Here is a 19,138-nt window from a genome sequence, read left to right on the forward strand (position 1 = left end):
AGAGGGTACAAAATGGGCAATAGAGAGATAAAAATACTCTGTTACACTGATGACACCGTGTTAGTAGCAGAGTGCGAAGACGACCTACAAAGATTATTGCACGAGTTCAACATTAACGCAAAAGAAATGAATATGAAAATATCAGCCCAAAAAACAAAAAGCTTAGTAATTGCCAAAGAACCAATAAGATGCAAATTGGAGTTAGACAATCAAATTATACAACAAGTAATGACTTTCAAATATCTGGGAATTAATCTATCAGCCGACAACAATATCGAAGAAGAGGTAAAAGACCAAATAATTAAAACCAGTAGAACGGCCGATGCCTAAACGACACAATTTGGAAAAACAAACACCTAAGATTGGAAACAAAATCCCGAATATATGGCCAGTTATGATTAGGCCAGTTATGACTTACACGGCCGAAACAAGACCAGATACAAGCAACACACGAAGACATCAAATCTGGAAACCAACGAAATGAAGATCTTAAGAAGGATTGCTGAAAAAGGACTACAGGATAGGGTCAGAAGTGAGGAAATCAGACGCATATGTGCGGTAGACAATATAAATACCTGGGTAAAGAACAGAAAAGAAGAGTGGAATGAGCACATAAGCAGGATGTCTGAATCAAGGATAGTAAGAATAGTCAGGGACAAGTCACCGTTAGGCAGGAGAAGTATAGGACGCCCAAGGAAAAGATGGAATGACAACTTAGGGGCAGAATGAAAGGCACCGTTGAAGAAAAAAGGCAGTACTGCCTATATAAAAGAAGAAGAAGAAGAAGAAGAAGGAGAAGAAGAAATAAAACATAATATTGTTTATTTCTTTAAGTTAACATTAATAGAAATCTTTAAATATTATTTCTACTCGTACATAATAAAATATGTCTAGTGGATGTAATGCCAATTTACTCGGCAAATTGATTCTAAAAAAGAACACAGCTACCGCCTAAATATTTCGTGTTGGTATCATGTGACTTCACGGGCTATGACGCGGATGACGTGCAACGGTAAGTAAATTAGATGGAGTATATGTATATACATACATAAATGGATAACAGAAAAAATAAATCTTTCATTATGAGTCTCCTTCTCGGCTTATAGGGTTTATGTCGAGTGAATTACGGTCACGCTACTTTGTAAAGACTCAAAAATGCAATTTGTGTAATAGAAAATCATAGCACGGATAATCCGCAGCCCGGATAATCCACATACAGATAATCGGGATTCTACTGTATATAATTCCAGCAGAGGAAGACTTGTGATAGCCTTTAACGAAACTGTTCCTGTACTATTCAAAGCTCCTATTATATTTAGAAGCACTTGTCTTTATAAGGTAGTGAGAGAAGTCACACAAAATTTGCTAAACCGTCTTTCTCCACTAAAGTACTGTTGGTGGTATCACTAATGTCATAACTAACAAGTTATAGTATGTATTATTTACTGAATGGGCTCCATTCAAGACAAAGGGCTAAAAAGAGATGGGAAGAGCAAGTTATAAAGGATTTGATGGTTATGATATAATGATGGACTATTTGCATAGATATATAATACACTAGATTGTGCCCTGCCATCTTCGACAGAGAATGGGTGACGATTGTGACAGAGATAAATGAGCCCATTTGGTCGGTAGTCTCTTTCTAATTCAAGGGGAATATCGACGACGTGACTATCCCACTTTATCGAGTATTATGTTTTGACAGTTCGAGCTGGTGGTGACAAGAAATGGTCTTTGGTTCAGAAAGTGGATAATCGTGGTTCGAATCCCATACTAACTTAACTTTTTTATTTTTAATTTAATCAATATTGCGTTTATGAGATATTTTTACATCTGCATTTTACATCTACATTTATTCGCACTTTTAATTATATTGGCCAATTATATTAGTCCTGGTTACTGGATAATTGTCACGGCCATAGTCCAAAAAAATAATAAGAAGAAAAAATAAGATTCAGGTTATGTTATTAAAACGTAAACAATTGTATGTAGTAAATAAAATTAGTTATTAAAATGCAGTACTGCAAGCAAAATACAATTAATTAAATTTATCTTTATATAATAATTGCATATCATATCAATATTGTGGAGCAACATATAATTTTTCTTCTTCAATGACAGTAGATATGAAATGTATGTCAATTTGACAATTTCAATTGACAATATGAATTATTTAAGAAAATTGCAATATTTCTCTGCTATTTGTGCATGATCGTTTCTCAATTCCCTTCCAAGTACTTGTACACCACGAATATACTATAAATTAATGTAGGTATTGTTAAATTATACTCATATGTAGTATAATAATAATTACCAATCAATATTAGCATTTTGTGGTTTCGATTTAGTATAATCCTCACATTAATAATTATTAAAAACTTTCTACTGTAAACAAAATACTTTAGCAGTAGAATTGTACTTTTATTTCTTTTTCAGTTCAGTGGAGAGATTCAAGTATAGTCCTAAAAGAAGCAGATAGTAAAAAGAGAAAAATCAAAGAAGCGGCTCTAATTATGCTAAATGAAACCAATTGTGTCGCAAATTCCTCGGTAGAATGCAGTAGGATGTGGTTACCCATTTTAAAGGAGGAAGTCAATAGAAAGAAAATACCACAATTAGTAAATCAGTAACATATCGAGTTAGTACATATTTAGTATTTTAGTATTATTTAAAATATCAAGTCAGAATTTGGTATTAGTTTTGAGAGTAAACTAAATGTAAACCCAAATACTTACGATGTCGGGATAGTATCACGAGGTTTTTCCTGGTTTTCCCTCGTGATTTACTATGGAATCTCTAACACGAGAATTTCAGTGCCACCGTTGCATTTGGTTGTCTTTTTAAAGACAGATCACATGCTATGATTTTTTGTGGCGGATATTCTTGAGTTGGGATTGATTTCATGTAATCGAATGAACTATCTTTTAGTAAAGTCGTTCCAGGAACGCAACTCATCAATATTGGCAATATCATTTTAAAGTCGTCTACTTTAAAATGTATAATACGTGTCTGAATTGCCGATATAAATGAGTCAGATTAAATAAATTATTAGAAGAATTTTTTACTAAGCAACAACATTTTTGTTTATTTAGTATTATTTTGTATTTTGACAACGACACCCGACTTGGGTGTCGAAACGTTAATAAAATCATTTTTAGGTAAAATTGTGGCTTATTTCCCATTTGAATATACTTGATTATAAAAATGCCACAAGAAAATAGCTTCAGAACAACATTAATACTTTCATAAATAAAAATAATGTCTAATTATAATAAATCGATGGTACATTATGTTAATATTAATTATTGGTAATTTGTAAAAATATTTAACAATTACTTTATACTATTCTACCATAAATTTATTAAAAAAATAACATTGGCTTTTATATTTTTAAAAATCTATAGGTACCTACACAGTTTTTCTTATTTGCTATATATTTATTTGCATACTTTAGAGATGTAATAATATCTAGTAAACACAATATTGATTAAATTAAAAATAAAAAAAGTATAAATTGGTATGGGATTCGAACCCAGATTATCCACGTTCTGAACCAAAGATCATTTCTGGTCACCACCCACTCGAACTGTCACAACATTTAAATAATACTCGATAGAGTAGGATAGTGACGTATTCGATACTCCCCTTGAATTAGAAAGAGACTACCAACCAAATAGGCTCATTTATCTCTGTCGCCATCATCACCCATTTTAAGATGGCAGGGCACAATCTAGTGTATTATATATCTATGACTATTTAATAAAGAGAGAAAGTAGGAGCAACAAAATATAAGGAAGAAGACATGTTCTGCAGAACACTAAAAATGATACCAGACTATAACAAGCAGAAGGAAAAATGGAAAAACATATTGAGTGATTTAACAGGACAATACTCCAAAGAGTTTCATGAGTTCTTGAACCCCAAGAACGGATGGGATGGATCATATTCAAAAAGGAAGGTATAGCCTATCTATATGTAATATATAGTTAAAGTTTCAGATGAATTAAAAACTGTTAAATATGAAAAAATCTTACTGCATCTTCAGCACAATTTTTGTCCAAAAATAAGTTTCCCAATATACTGAGGCACAAATCAACGATATGTTTATGAGACGATTGAAGATTACTTATAAAATGGATAATTGTTCCTTCTCTGTGTATCTTATTAATATTTTCTTTGTTTTTGGGCCATTCAACTTCTTTCCTTATATTGTACAAGATCTTATAAATATTTTTGCTGCTCTGTTCTTTTCCCAGTGCTTTAAGCAAATCTTCAAAGTTCGAATTCATATTTTAAATTTTAGATGTACTTTCAATAATTCTAAAAGTGTAAATACTCTATCTGTGACCTAAAAAATATAATTTCTAATTTCTTAAACACTTAAAAAATCCTATTTAACTCCACATTTAACAATCAGGTTTACGAATCTCGATTGGAATTAATTCAGAAAATATAAATTAATATATAGTTACACATAAGCAAAAATTAATTATTTTCTAAATAGACATCATAGATAATTTCACTTGATCAAAATATTCTTTACAGCTGCAAGGGCTGCATAATAAAACAGTCGTGTCTAAATGAAGACAAGAAAAATTAAATAAATTTAATAACACTTTATGAGATGATCTAATCCATGGCTTGTGTGTTCTTAGTGTTAAAATCATCACGTTATTTTTGTTATTTTATAATATATTTCAAATTTTTATTTCTTTGGAGAGTATTTTTTGTAAACAATGCTCAAAAAATAATACGAAGCCTAATTAAAAAGAAGAAATAGACAGCTGATTGACAAGTAAAACGTAAATAAACATACAAGACAAGCAAAAAATAAAAAATATTTTATTTTGATGTAATTATTTAAACACTCAATAATACAGCAAAATGTTTGATTTTGGAGATACTTTAGCCTTATTAATAGGATTATTTATGAGTGTAATACTAATTTTAGCTTGTTTAGGTGCGTATGCAAGAAAACAAGCACATTTAGAACCTCTTTAGATGGTAAGTGAAAAACATTATAATTAATTATTACTGATACTGAGTATAAAATGATATCACAATATGTTTTTCTTGTACTTAATTGATTTCAGTATATCGTCGTCGTCAGAGCCAAACCTCGTAAGTCATAAGTACATTTTTGGCAAAATCCACTATTTTTTTATTTATAATTAAAACACATAATACTGATATACTCTACTTAATATTACTGCTAAATTTAATAACAGTATAGTACTTTTTAACATATTTTGGCAAAATGATACTAATTTTGATAAAGATAAAAAAGATGAAAGTTTTTTTCATTTCCTGAAAAATCTCACAAATGCACATAGGAGGTTTGGCACTGACGCTGACGATACCGATGTATTTTGTTCTATGTCAAATAACATATTTATTATATCGATACATTTTTGGCAAAGTAACGCAAGTGACATTTTTGGCGAAAATCATGTTTTTCCATTAAACTAACACTATTATTGTTTAGAAGGTACTGCCAAAGTGTAGTAAGCCTAGAATTACTTTAATCATAATTATGTATAGGCTTACTACACTTTGGCAGTGCCTTCTGAACAATAATAGCGTTAGTTTAATGGAAAAATATGATTTTTTTAAAAATGTCACTTACGTTACTTTGCCAAAAATGTATCGATATATATATGATATACTATTCAGTTTGTATGGTATTTTTTAACCAGTATGTCAAAAGTATGGTAAAAATAAATTTTTTCGAAAATATGTGTTATACAGGAGGAGACCTAAGTCAGCTTGGAAATTTGCAAAAAAAAACAGTGTATAGAACCACAGTATTAACCCTTTCAATACGGCACCGGTTTACTAGAATGTGTCCGGCTGGACGGGTGCACACAGCGCTTCCCTATAAACTAAATCAACACTCAAATAGATGTACATAAAAAAGTGATGAAATCTCATATTGTAGTGTAGCCTGTGAACTGTGTTTGTTATTTCTGATCTTAGTTACTGTCATGCATATGTCATGTTAGTGTAATTTCATTAATTACCCCATTCATTACACATATAACATGACATCGCTGACAAAGTAGATGGCTGCAATATGATCACAGATAAAACTTGCTTTAGCAAGTAATTTTAATAGCCCTTTAATAGTAGTAGTCGAGCCGGCATAGCGCAGGTGGTAGTATGCTTGCCTCACATGCTGGTAGGCTGGGGTTCAAATCCCACCACCGGCAAGAACAACTAGACATTTTTAAAATGTCTATAGGCCCCAGGCCGACTCAGCCTGAATAAAATGAGTACCTTGGGTAAAACCAGGGGTAATAATAGGCGGTTGAAGCGTACCACTGGCCCTGTTGCCTTCCTTGTATACCGTAGGCCCTAGATATAGCAGACTACTCTGCTATGATCCCAAAGCCGTGTCAGCGGTATAAAACGGGAGACTATTAATAGTAGTCATTTTCCATCTACTGGACACTGAAAGTTTTAGTGACTATGGAAAAATATTTTAATACGGAAAAAGTTAATAACATACAGTAATGACACTGCAACCTTGATGAAGTTAAGCATTTTTTCTTTATGGACAGATTGGGTGTAGAAAAGTCGCAGAACTCACTGTGCTTCTACATACTTTGAATTATAAGTAGTTTGAAGGTTAAACTAGCCACTCAGGCACGTAGTAGCATAGTTGCTGCTAGTTTAAACTTGTACATTTGTTTTAATATGTTTCCTCCTGAAGCTGTTGGAACTACTGAGATAATTCAAAGATTTGATAATTTATTTGATGTATTTAATTCATCTAATATTTCTAACCCTAATGCCCGATTTCACCAACGATACCTAAACAGTTGCCTTATTAAGTAATTCTTATCGTTAGGAACTTCTTAAGTCAATACTTAGGAACAATCGCATTTCACAACTAAAAGAACTGCTTATCTAGGAAATGCTTTCTTAGGTATTAGCTAGGGTACATTTGAACTATTTTTGATAAATAAAAAGAAGAATAAGATGACATTTTCATACTTTTTTGATTATTTGTCATTATTGTTTGTTTGCCAATTTGGTTTTATTCAGTTTTGTACTGTTATAGTTATTTTATTTAGTAGTTAGTTATTTGTGCATTAAGTTTGTATATAATAAATACAGTCTTGTATGTTGTTTGTATATGTACAGTGAAATGGAGGAAAAGAAAAGAGTTGTAAATTTCACATAGGACGAAAAATTGAAGTTAGTTGAATTGTCATTATTGAAATAATTTTAAAATATATAATATGTTGAAAATTGCTTTTTATTATTAATTTTTTAATGACACACTTTTAGTTATATCATGAATGGGTTTTTGAAACGCAACACTAGTTTGTTAGGTAGTAGGTAGACTACATAATTTTGTCAACAGACCTGTAAAAAACTCCAAAGGATTTTCTATATTTTCCAACACATATTATATTATTAATATAAAAGAAAATACAAAATTACAACTAATAATATACCTAATATTACAGAATAACAGAAAAATTAAGGTAAGAGCAGATTATTGACAAACGTCACAAGTACATTAGTCAAAATTGTAAAAATATAACCCGACTGTCAACGATAAGTAATACCTAAAGTTTAGGGAGATCGAAATCCGTATCCTAACGTAAGGTAATGCTTAAGCGGTTTAGGCAATTCTTATCGTATGGTGAAATCCGTTTTAGAGTTAGGAAGTACCTAAACCCACTTAGGTAATTCTTAAATATTTAGGTATCGTTGGTGAAATCGGGTATAAGTCTTACAATAGGGCTTTTAGTAATTCTGATTACCAGAAAGATATTTCATTGATAATGTTCTCTTCCTCTTCCGTCACAAGTTGTTGTGTGATTACTTTAATGTTTTCTTTGTTAATTTATCTTCTTTTCGTCTTAGTACATGACTGAGCCATTTTAACTTTTGGCCCTTTATATGTCTAACTATTATATTCTTCTGAAGATCTTCCTTTCTATTATTCTTAGCTTCTCTTCCTCTTTATTAGTCAGGCACATTATCTCTGCTGACTAGGGTATGGCAGGTCTGATTGCAGTTTTATATATTTTAATTTTAGTAGTTTCGTTAATTTGTATATCTTTTAGTCGTTTTTGGTATTTCCAATATGCTCTATTGTCCCCCTTTTACTCTTTCAGTTGCTCCTGTTGCTTCAACTTGTTGCATCTAGTTAATTTAATCTCTCTACTTGTTGGAATACACATTGTTCAATCTTTGGACCTTTAGTTGCCCTTATTGTATTTGACCATAGTTGACTTTGTTTTATTATTGAATAATCATATATTATTATATTGATTTTTCTTATTCATTGAACCGTAAATAAAAAGCTTAATAATAGTTATCTTCCAAAATGTATTTTACAGTAAGAGAAGTCTCCTTTCATGATTTTCTAAAATGCATAGGTATAAATTATTCTATTCCGCTGTATATTCAACTTATAAACCATTTTTTTTTTGTTTCAGATGGGGCTTAAGAATAAACAATAATAAACAATAATATAGTTGTTACGAATATATATTTTATTTTGTACCAATGTATATTTAAATAAATAAAAATATTGTGAACATACAGATTTTTATTTATACAGTACCTTTCTAATAAAATCTTATTCACTGATTCACTGTTTATAAAAAATAAATACAAAACACAGATTTCTTAACGATATTTTCTAAAAAAAAAAAGAACTAGAAATAATAGCATAGCTGTAGTGTTGGTGTATATCTAATCATGAGATTCGCCTGTTAACTGCTGAATTTTTTCTGTGAGCAATGCACTATACTCCTCATAATTAATTGGATCGACTCTTATACAAACAGTTTTTAAACGAGCTTCATCCTAAAAACATTATAAAATTATTTATGTATATACACTCACCGGCAGAGAAAACGGGCACCCCAAAAAATGGGTCATTTTTAATATCTTGTATTTCCTAAACCTGATGTCCGATTTAAGTAATTTTTTTAATATGTTATAGCCTTATTCTTTATCAATATCGCTGTAATAATATTGTTGCTAGACAGGTACATTGTCAGTGTACGAATCAAACTGTGTTTTTTTCTCAAAGTTTGGAACACCCTGTGGAATGTTCTAGCTTTTATAAAATACTGAAATTATAACCAAACTATAGCCTCAGGTTTTCTTAACATTCTGTTTTTTGATTCATTCGCTTATGTTGGATAATAAAAAAGTTAAGCACTTTAACAACTACCCCTGTTTTTCGTTAATACAGGGTGTTTTTAAATAAGTACGGCAAACTTTAAGGGGTAATTCTGCATGATAAAATAATGACAGTTTGCTTTATAAACGTATGCCCGCAAATGCTTCGTTTCCGAGATAGGGAGTGTTGAAATTGTTCTTACAAACTGACGATTTATTTATTTCTCTAAAACGGTTTGTGATATGCAAATGAAATTTGGTAGATTTTAAGAGGTAGTTATTGCGCATTTTTTGGCATACAATTAAGAATTTTATATTCACCATTGGCGTGCATACGGGTATAAATATTTTAGATATATCCTGTATGCACGCCAATGGTGAATATAAAATTCTCAATTGTATGCCAAAAAATGCGCAATAACTAGCTCTTAAAATCTACCAAATTTCATTTGCATATCACAAACCGTTTTAGATCAATAAATAAATCGTCAGTTTGTAAGAACAACTTCAACACCCCATATCTCAGAAACGAAGTATTTGCGGGCATAAGTTTATAAAGCAAACTGTCATTATTTTATCATGCAGAATTACCCCTTAAAGCTTGCCGTACTTATTGAAAAACACCCTGTATTGACGAAAAACAGGGGTAGTTGTTAAAGTGCCTAACTTTTTTATTATCCAACATAAGCGAATGGATAAAAAACAGAATGTTAAGAAAATCTGTGGCTATAGTTGGGTTTTAATTTTAGTATTTTATAAAAGCTAGAACATTCCACAGAGTGTTCCAAAGTTTGAGAAAAAAACACAGTTTGATTCGTACAACCTGTATACAATGACAATGTACCTGTCTAGCAACAATATTATTACAGCGATATTGATAAAGAATAAGGCTATAACATATTAAAAAAATTACTTAAATCGGACATCAGGTTTAGGAAATACAAGACATTAAAAATGACCCATTTTTGGGGTGCCCGTTTTCTCTGCCGGTGAGTGTATTTTATATTTGACAAAAAAGTGAAAATAAAGTTTCAAAAATTATAATATATAATATGTAGTACACTGGAGTCCCGGTAATCCGAAATAATTGGGGCCGAACCTATTTCGGATTACCGAATTTTTCGGATTAAACAGATTTTTAAAAAATAACATAAATAATATGTCTATCATTAAGTACAGTACTTTCGTTTTGAACACAATAAGAGCCTATAATAATAAGAATGAAGTAATGAATCCTTTAATAGAAGAACTCATTCATCTGAGATGTACGATCAAACACCGTCTTTCAAGACAAAAAGTTAGGTGGTCTGGTCCCTAAATCTATTGCCAAATTCTGTTTCGGATTAAGCGGATTTTCGGATTACCGAAGTTCGGATTAGCGGGACTCTACTGTATCTATTATATAATATTATGTTGATCTAATCTAATCAGAGACTAAAAAATCACAAAAAATGTCAACTTGGGTTTTTAGACATACACACTTAATTTATTTTATTTATTTATGTCTTCATGTCCACATTTCAAAAGTCGAGGGTTGCGAACCATAGGGTTCCAAGCGACATTTTGTACAAAATCTGTTTTTGTAAAGGATTCTATTTATTAAAAAATTCTGCATCGAATGTTATTTTAAATACGTTGAATTGTTTCTAGATGGCGGTGTAATCAATAATGAAATTAGTTTCAAGTAAGTGAAATATTTTCAGGTTGGGTTCATAAGGTTCTAAACGTCATATTAATATATAACGAAATATTTTACGTCAGATATAAAGTAAAAAGTTTGTTGATTCGTGATGTATTCAATAAAAAAAAAAAGATAAACTTAATTAGGTACATTTTTCCATAATGTATAAGTATTTTTTTATTTTCATTTCAAGTTCTGTTTTTTTTTAAACTTAATTTAGAAATAGTTATTTTCCTAACAAGTGCAGAAAGTCATACTTTTCCGCACGCGACTGCAGTTTGCCGAACGACGCGAATTATGAGTTCGGCAAGCAGTCGAGTGCGGAAAAGAGACTTTCTGCAAGAGTTAGGAACAATATTTTTTCTATGAGTCTTTAAAAAATGACCAAATCTTAATCAGTTAATTTAATTAATATGAAAATACATACACAAATTAATTCTTTGACAAGGTTGTCAAAGAGTCCGGTCCTGAACATGGTAACACAAACTGTGTTTACATTTCAGTCCCAAAAAATCATCTTTTTTCAAGTAGTTTATATCCAAATAAACTTGAAAATAAGCAAAAAGTAATAGTATATAGTGCAGTTACCTTACGGAATAAACCAGTGAGTTTTTATTATTTATTTATTCAAAACATTACAAAGCATACCGTTTGTAAGGTTAAGTGACGGCCGAAAGGCCAGTTCTCGGAACTAGTTCTGGTTCTGAAACTGGTTTATAATTACTAATGAGTATACCAAATGATACCAGATCCGACCTAACTAATTTGTCAACAATCATGACTGAAGATCATCAACAACCTCAAAACAAAACCTCATATTCAACTGTGCTTAACAATGCTTCTTCAATTCAATTTCCTTCAAAGCTGCAAGCAATTTTATTTAATTCGCTACCTGATACTAAAATAGAAGAGTACTTAATAGCACTTGGTGAAGTTGTTCATCCACGGAATATTTTATTTTCATCAAGGCTATCAAATAACAGAATATGTATTTATCTCTCCAGCGAATCCCTGGTGGAAAAATTTATGTCCGGTCCAGCAGAAATAACAATTAAAGGCGAAAATCTAAAAGCACGAAAATTGATAACTCCAAACGAAAGACTGTTACTATCGGGTGTTTGCCCTTCTATTCCACATATTCTAATAGAGAATGAGTTAACCAAATTTGGTCTTAAATTAATGTCACCTTTAACCTTCCTTAGAATCGGTAGTCAACTTCCAGAATTTCAACACGTCCTCAGTTTTAGAAGACAAACTTATATTCAACCACTTGTAGATATAGACCTTCCCTCTTCTTTCTTAATGACATATGATCAAACTTCGTATCGCATATATTTAAGTTTAGATAAACCTTCATGTTTTATCTGTAAGAACACAGGTCACGTTGCAGCAAATTGTTCAAATCATAATCAACAAAATGATTCCTCTCATATCCAACACCAACCGCAACAACCAATACAACAACAACCAATACAACAACAACCAATACAACAACAACCAATGCAACAACAACCAATACAACAACAACCAATACAACAACAACAACCAATACAACAACAACCAATACAACCACAACCAATACAACAACAACCAGTACAACAACAACCAATACAACAACAACCACAAGAATCCCCCAAGTCTATTCCATCACCCCTAGAAATAGAACCAAATCATCCAGTCAGTAATTCTAGTGCCGAACCTTCACTTAACCAACAAACAGATACTAATTTAATGCCCCCCGTATTAATTATGGAAACTAATTGTATATCTAAGGATCAGTCAACGACCAATAAGAGAACAATTTCGGAAATTAATACTACTCCATCTCCCACTGAAGAATTAAATAAAGAATTTAAAGTACCAACACAAACCAAAAAGAAACAAAAAAAGCAAACTGAATCTACCAGATCAATTCAGGAAATAATGATGCCAACAAAAACAGTATTTCACGATACGTCAAATAATTTTAACTTAACATATGAACAAACACTTGACTTTTTTGAAAATTATACTAGCTCGACTGATCCCATTAGTTTATTACAAACATACACAACGGATATACCCAACTTTATTTACATGTTAACAACAATTAAGCCATATTTTACAGAAAAAAGCATGAAAACTAAATGCACTAAATTAATAAACAAAATCGAAAAAATGCTAGACGATCCCGCTTATCAAGATAGTGATTGTTCGACAAATTCAGCTCCAGAAATAAACTAAAATCTTCGAACCGATACTACAATGGAATGTTAACGGGTTTTATCCCCGTTTAGAAATGCTTAAACATTTATGTTCAATAATCTCACCATCAATAATATGTTTACAAGAAACAAACTTTAAAGGATATCATAGTTATGACATGAAGAATTATTCTTGTTTCCATAAAAACCGAGAAAACGCAAATATCGCTAGTGGAGGAGTTGTTACGTATGTTAACAAAAAATATGAATCAGAAGCATTAGTAATTTAGAAGTAGTAGGAGTATCAGTGTCCTTTCCACAAAAAATGAATATCTGTAATATTTATATTCCACCTGACTTACCTATCACAGAAGCAGATATTTCAGATGTATTAGATCAGATTCCCACTCCCAGAATAATCGTTGGTGATTTTAACAGCCATAATCCAATATGGGGATCTCTTGGAATAAATTCCAAGGGCAAAATTTTAGAAAACATAATTACCTCAAAAAACCTAAACGTACTGAATGATGGACAATCAACAAGATATAATATTCATACAGGTACTTCATCAGCTATCGACCTGTCATTATGTGATCCTCTACTGTCAGCAAAGTTTTCATGGGATGTAATTCCGTTTTTATTTGGAAGTGATCATTATCCTATTAAAGTCTCTTTTAACAGTAATTATGAAGATACTAATACAACCCCAATTCCAAAATGGAATCTAAAGAATGTCGATTGGTATTTATTCAAAAAGTATATTCAACAGAACTGCCATAGCTTAAAAGAAGTCACCGAAAATCATCATATAGATGAACTTTTGAATTCGTTTATATCATTAATCCATCTTGCCGGTGAAAATCATATAGGTAAAACACAAACTCTACATAAAAGAAATTCATTACCATGGTGGAACGCAGAGTGTACTGATATAATAAAGAAATATAAAAAATCCTTTAACAAATTGAAACGTCACAAAACACTTGAAAATACTATAGAATATAAGAAGTTACGGGCTCAAGCTAGATATATAACTAAAAAGAACAGAAAAAAATCTTGGCAAGAATTTATGTCCTCTATTAATTCCACTATGCCTATAAGCACCGTATGGGAAAAAGTTAGAAAAATATCTGGAAGTAATACCTATAAAAAGATTCCATTTCTATGCAATAACAAACAGATAGTAACATCTAATAACGAAATAGCAGATTTATTAGCAAAACAATTTGAAATGAACTCCAGCAATAACAACTTTTCTAAAGAATTTATCAATACCAAGATGATTTTGGAAAATAAATTAATAGATTTTAATTGCATTGAAGATAATCCTCTTAATATAGCATTTACCATGGAAGAGCTTAATCACTCTTTAAGTACCAGCAAAAAATCGGCGCCAGGACCAGACGATATTCCTGTTAGTTTCTTACAAAATCTACCAGATAATGGAAAACAATATCTTCTTAACCTATACAACAGAATTTGGACTAATAATGAGTTTCCCACAAAATGGACGCAGGCGATAATAGTTCCATTACTAAAACCAAATAAACCACGAACTGATCCCGAATCCTATAGGCCAATTTCGCTTACCAACACAATGTGTAAAATCTTGTAAAAAATGGTGAATAATAGACTAAGGTGGTTTTTGGAAAATAATAAATTAATAATCAATGAACAAAGCGGCTTTCGCAGGAACAGATCCACTTTAGATAATTTAATTGACCTAGAATCCGAGATAAATGAATCGTTTGCAATTGGACAGGAATGTCTTGCGGTTTTTTTCGATATAACAAAAGCGTTTGACATGGCTTGGAGATACGACATTCTTAACACACTAAGTCAGTGGGGCGTCAAAGGTAACATGCTATATTTCATTCAAAATTTTCTTAGTAAGAGACAATTTAAGGTTAAGATAAATGGTACACTATCCAGCACTAAAGACCAAACAAATGGAACACCTCAGGGATCTGTTATTAGTTCAACACTATTCTTAGTAGCAATAAACAAAATCTTAGAAAACTTTCCACAACTTGTTAAAGCGAGATTATACGCTGACGATTTAGTCATATATTCAAGAGGAAAAAATATTCTTTCTATACAGAAAAATTTACAATGTGCATTAAATCACCTTGAAAACTGGTCGAAAGCTGTAGGATTGCAATTCTCTACAACCAAAACTAAATGTATTTTATTTTCAAAAAAACGGCAGTCTACAACTCCAGATCTTCAGTTATATGGAAACAACTTAACTTATGTGGAACACTTAAAATTTCTAGGAATGATCTTTGATAAAAAGCTATCTTGGAAGTACCACATTATGCACATTAAACAATCCTGTCAATCTGGTCTCAATTTAATGCGTACACTGTGCAATCGTAATTGGGGTTCAGATTGTAAAAGTTTGATTCTTATTTACAAATCTCTAGTACGATCCAAACTCGATTATGGATCAATTGTATACTCATCTGCAAAGAAGACACTTCTTGCTCAACTAGAAGTCATACAAAATACAGCATTAAGAATAGCCACAGGAGCATTCTGTACTAGCCCCATTAATAGTTTACAATGTTTAACCGGAGAACCACCTTTAAATTTCCGAAGAATGTACTTGTCATTAGTCTACGCATCATCCATATATGCAATAGAATCGCATCCCACTTTCCACCACACTATTGCAGAACGTTTCAAAGCAACTTATGTAAATAAAAAAAGAACTAACCCTCCCTTTTACGAGAGAATCAGAAAATATCTCTCTCTCAATAATATTCAATTCCCAAAATTTTTTAATCAGACAAATACAGTTACTCCTCCGCCCTGGACCTTTCCTCCTGCAATATGTGATCTAACTCTCTCTAAATACAATAAGCTTGATACCCCCCATGCAACAATTAATCAATCTTTTCTCAACATACTTGCTTCTTTCCCAGATCATTGTTATATTTATACAGATTCATCTAAGACTGCTGATGGTGTGGGATCGGCAGTTGTAGATTCAAACACTATATTACAATTTAAATTATCTTCCACTTGCAGTATTTACTCTGGAGAACTATATTCAATTCTGCAAGCCCTCATTCACATTCGTACTCAAAAAATTCCAAAATCTGTCATAATTACCGACTCACTCAGTGCATTACATACGATAGAACAGTTATATACAAGTAATCCTATAAGTATTTTAATAAAAGAACAATTACATTTACTGAAGAACACGATGCAGCAAGTAAGCTTTATATGGGTTCCATCACACATTGGACTTCAAGGAAACGAAAAAGCAGATTTCCATGCCAGAGAAGCAATACACAGTGCGTCTTCAGTGTTAGTGAACTTAGTGCCTGTTTCCGATTACAAACCATTCCTTAAAGAAAAAGTGTTAAACAAATGGGAAAACGAATGGAATCTTTCACAATCATCTCTACACACAATAAAGCCCTCAATTGAACCTTGGTGTGAGATAGACCTAAATCGCCAGCTGTTTGTGAAGCTAAATCGTTTACGCATAGGGCATAGCAGACTTACTCACAGCTACCTAATCTCTAAGTCAAATCGCCCTATTTGTGACCTGTGTAATTGCGACATCAATGTAACACATATATTAATAGTGTCCTAAATATCTTAATGAAAGACAAAAACACTCCATACCTCTCAATATAAAAGCAGTCTTAGGATCACACTGTAAGCTTACACATTTGTTTAATTATTTGAAAGACATTAATGTTTTAAGCAAACTATAACCACTGTTAACATTTTATAATTCTTAATTTGTAAATTATATTGTTACCTAAATGTGAACTTATGTAATAGTCAAAATGTTATTAGATTTAAGTAACCATGTATTAATGACAGTACAGCTAATAACCCAAAGTGGTTGATGCTGATAATAAAAAAAAAAAAAAAAAAAAAAAAAAAAAAAAAAAAGGTTGTCAAAACCAAACTTTCAGCATAATTGGTTAGCATGACGACGACCTTGGTTTCCATGATGACGAATCAAAACCACTGTTAATTGTCTACTGATTTGACTTTCGAATATTATGTCAAAATAATTTTATTTCATCGAATTGTCGCGTTAATTTCATTAAAACATGAACACAATAAGATACATTTGAAATAAGTTAGTAAATAATATCTAAATATTAGTTTATTGCATGTATTATAATTATTTTAAGGCCATATTAAAATATCTAAATTCAGTGCGGAAAAGTAAAACTTTCTAAACTAAAACGCATGCGCGAAAGTAGACATTTTTTGCACGCTCGTAGAAAAAAATATTTTTCTATGGATGCTATACAATGTGCAATTTCTCTCACTACTTACATACATTCAAAACGAACAATTTCTCAGGCACTGAGAAAAGTCGGCCATTGCAGTGAGAAATATTTTTTCTCACGGGTTCACCGCCCGTTTACATACATAGGATCGCCATTTCCATGGTAACATACAAACACAATTATTTTTGTCAAATAAAATGTGTTCAAACTTGTCAAAAATTATCTTTTAAGACTATTCAACTGTGAATTATAATTTTAAATAAATATTAAGTATATAAATATTAGGAATATTAAATACCTATGTGTATATATGCATTTTATTTCAATTTAGGCATATAATATACCTAAAAGCACCTAAATTATTTAATTTTGAAATTTGAACTCTTGACAAAAACGCATCCATAGAAAAAGTACAGTGTACAACACGAGAGAAAATGACATATTTCTCTCTCGCTTGATTTGCGGCACTCGCCTTCTGCGCTCGTGAGAAATGTCTTTTTTTCTCTCTTGTTGTACAATATACTATTTTTTCTTCTTTTTTTGTTATGGTTTTCAATTTAAGAATAAATATTCGCCTTATTTTGAAATTTATTGCTTAATTTCACCAATTGCGCTATCAATATTTTGGAAAATTGAAAATTATCTGTGAACTGTTTATCTTATAATTATATAAGCTTCCAAGTACAACGCTTATAATGCATTAAGATTCCAAGTACACTGCAGAAGTCGTAAAAATAGTACAAAATCACACAACAGAATCGTACTTATGACATTTAGACCAGGACGGATCTGTTTTGAGGTGGATGTGAGAGGTGGCATTCGGATTTTTGCAGATAAAGTTACAGTTGAGTCCGCGAGTCTTTACCCGTGCGTCATTAATACCTGGCGAGATAAAACACATACTTTTTATCTAGCATCATTCTCTTCCACGCATGAAACTAAAGACAATTAGCTAATAGAGACGCCTATTCTCGAGAAAATTAATTTATGCCAACTCAAACGTTCTCACTGTATTTGTTTATAAGCCAAAAAATTGTTTATAGCTTTAAAACAGTGCTGGGGCCGCTTAAATAATCCGATTTTAATTCTGTAAAGTGTATTAGATAGGTAGAGAACTTCTTTATATGTAAAAAAATTAGCAAACTTCTAAATAGTCTACTTTTTCTTCAGAAAGTTTTTAAAAAATTTGAACTTTTTTAAAAAAAAATTAGATTGCAAAATTATTCTGCAAAATCTATCAGGTCGATTTTAATGAAATTTGATGAACTGACATGACACTGTTTTTCTTCGATTTTATCCTTCATAATCAGCTGCAACAACTTATCATTTCTAAGTATTTGCCCAGTTTTTTTAAGTTAGTGCCTAGTTAGTGATTTCTTCTTCTGAAGAAGCTAAAAGTGTATTGTTGTCTGCGAAACGCAAGTTAAATATCTTAACACCGCCTAGATTTACTCTTCCCTCCAAACCATCCAAAACCTTGTATATTATGAATTCTATATAGATTTTTATAATCAGCGAAATAAAATATATCCTTACATTATCCCTTCTCCAAAATGCATGTATCAGACAGGCATCTGTCTATTCTAATTTATGTCAGGTTATCTTGATATAAAACAGAGAAAGAAGGAAAGAGCTGAGGGAGACCTATGTCCAGCAGTGGACGAGTACGGGTTGATGATGATGATGATGATCTTGATATATACTTGTAGTCAGCTATCAATTTGAGTCATGTGTTCGGGAACACAGCTCATAGCTTCCTAGGTCTCCAGGTTTCCTTAGTAGAGTCGAACCAAACGGACTTGATATTATTTCTATGTGACCTACCCATAAATGAGGACCTCAGAGAAACAACG

At 31.5% G+C, this 19,138-nt stretch overlaps 2 protein-coding genes and 1 long non-coding RNA gene across 3 annotated transcripts in view; 1 reads left to right on the forward strand and 2 right to left on the reverse strand.

Moving 5' to 3' along the window:
• LOC126881194 (uncharacterized) overlaps positions 1-4,533 on the reverse strand; it is an 86,921-nt gene extending 82,388 nt beyond the window's left edge. Inside the window, exon 1 of the mRNA XM_050645298.1 lies at positions 4,035-4,533. Within this exon, the coding sequence (XP_050501255.1) occupies positions 4,035-4,289 (255 nt within the window). The 5' untranslated portion in view covers positions 4,290-4,533. The remainder of the gene's footprint in view (positions 1-4,034) is intronic.
• A 27-nt stretch (positions 4,534-4,560) lies between these two features.
• LOC126881199 (uncharacterized) lies at positions 4,561-8,560 on the forward strand. Its single transcript, XR_007696753.1, has 2 exons — positions 4,561-5,004; positions 8,457-8,560. It is a non-coding gene; the product is annotated as an uncharacterized LOC126881199 (long non-coding RNA).
• The window catches only part of LOC126881196 (replication protein A 70 kDa DNA-binding subunit), an 82,976-nt gene continuing 72,330 nt past the window's right edge, over positions 8,493-19,138 (reverse strand). The window contains exon 10 of the mRNA XM_050645300.1: positions 8,493-8,829. Within this exon, the coding sequence (XP_050501257.1) occupies positions 8,716-8,829 (114 nt within the window). The 3' untranslated portion in view covers positions 8,493-8,715. The remainder of the gene's footprint in view (positions 8,830-19,138) is intronic.

This window comes from Diabrotica virgifera, chromosome 3 (genome assembly GCF_917563875.1).
Source record: "Diabrotica virgifera virgifera chromosome 3, PGI_DIABVI_V3a".
NCBI classification, from domain to species: domain Eukaryota; kingdom Metazoa; phylum Arthropoda; class Insecta; order Coleoptera; family Chrysomelidae; genus Diabrotica; species Diabrotica virgifera.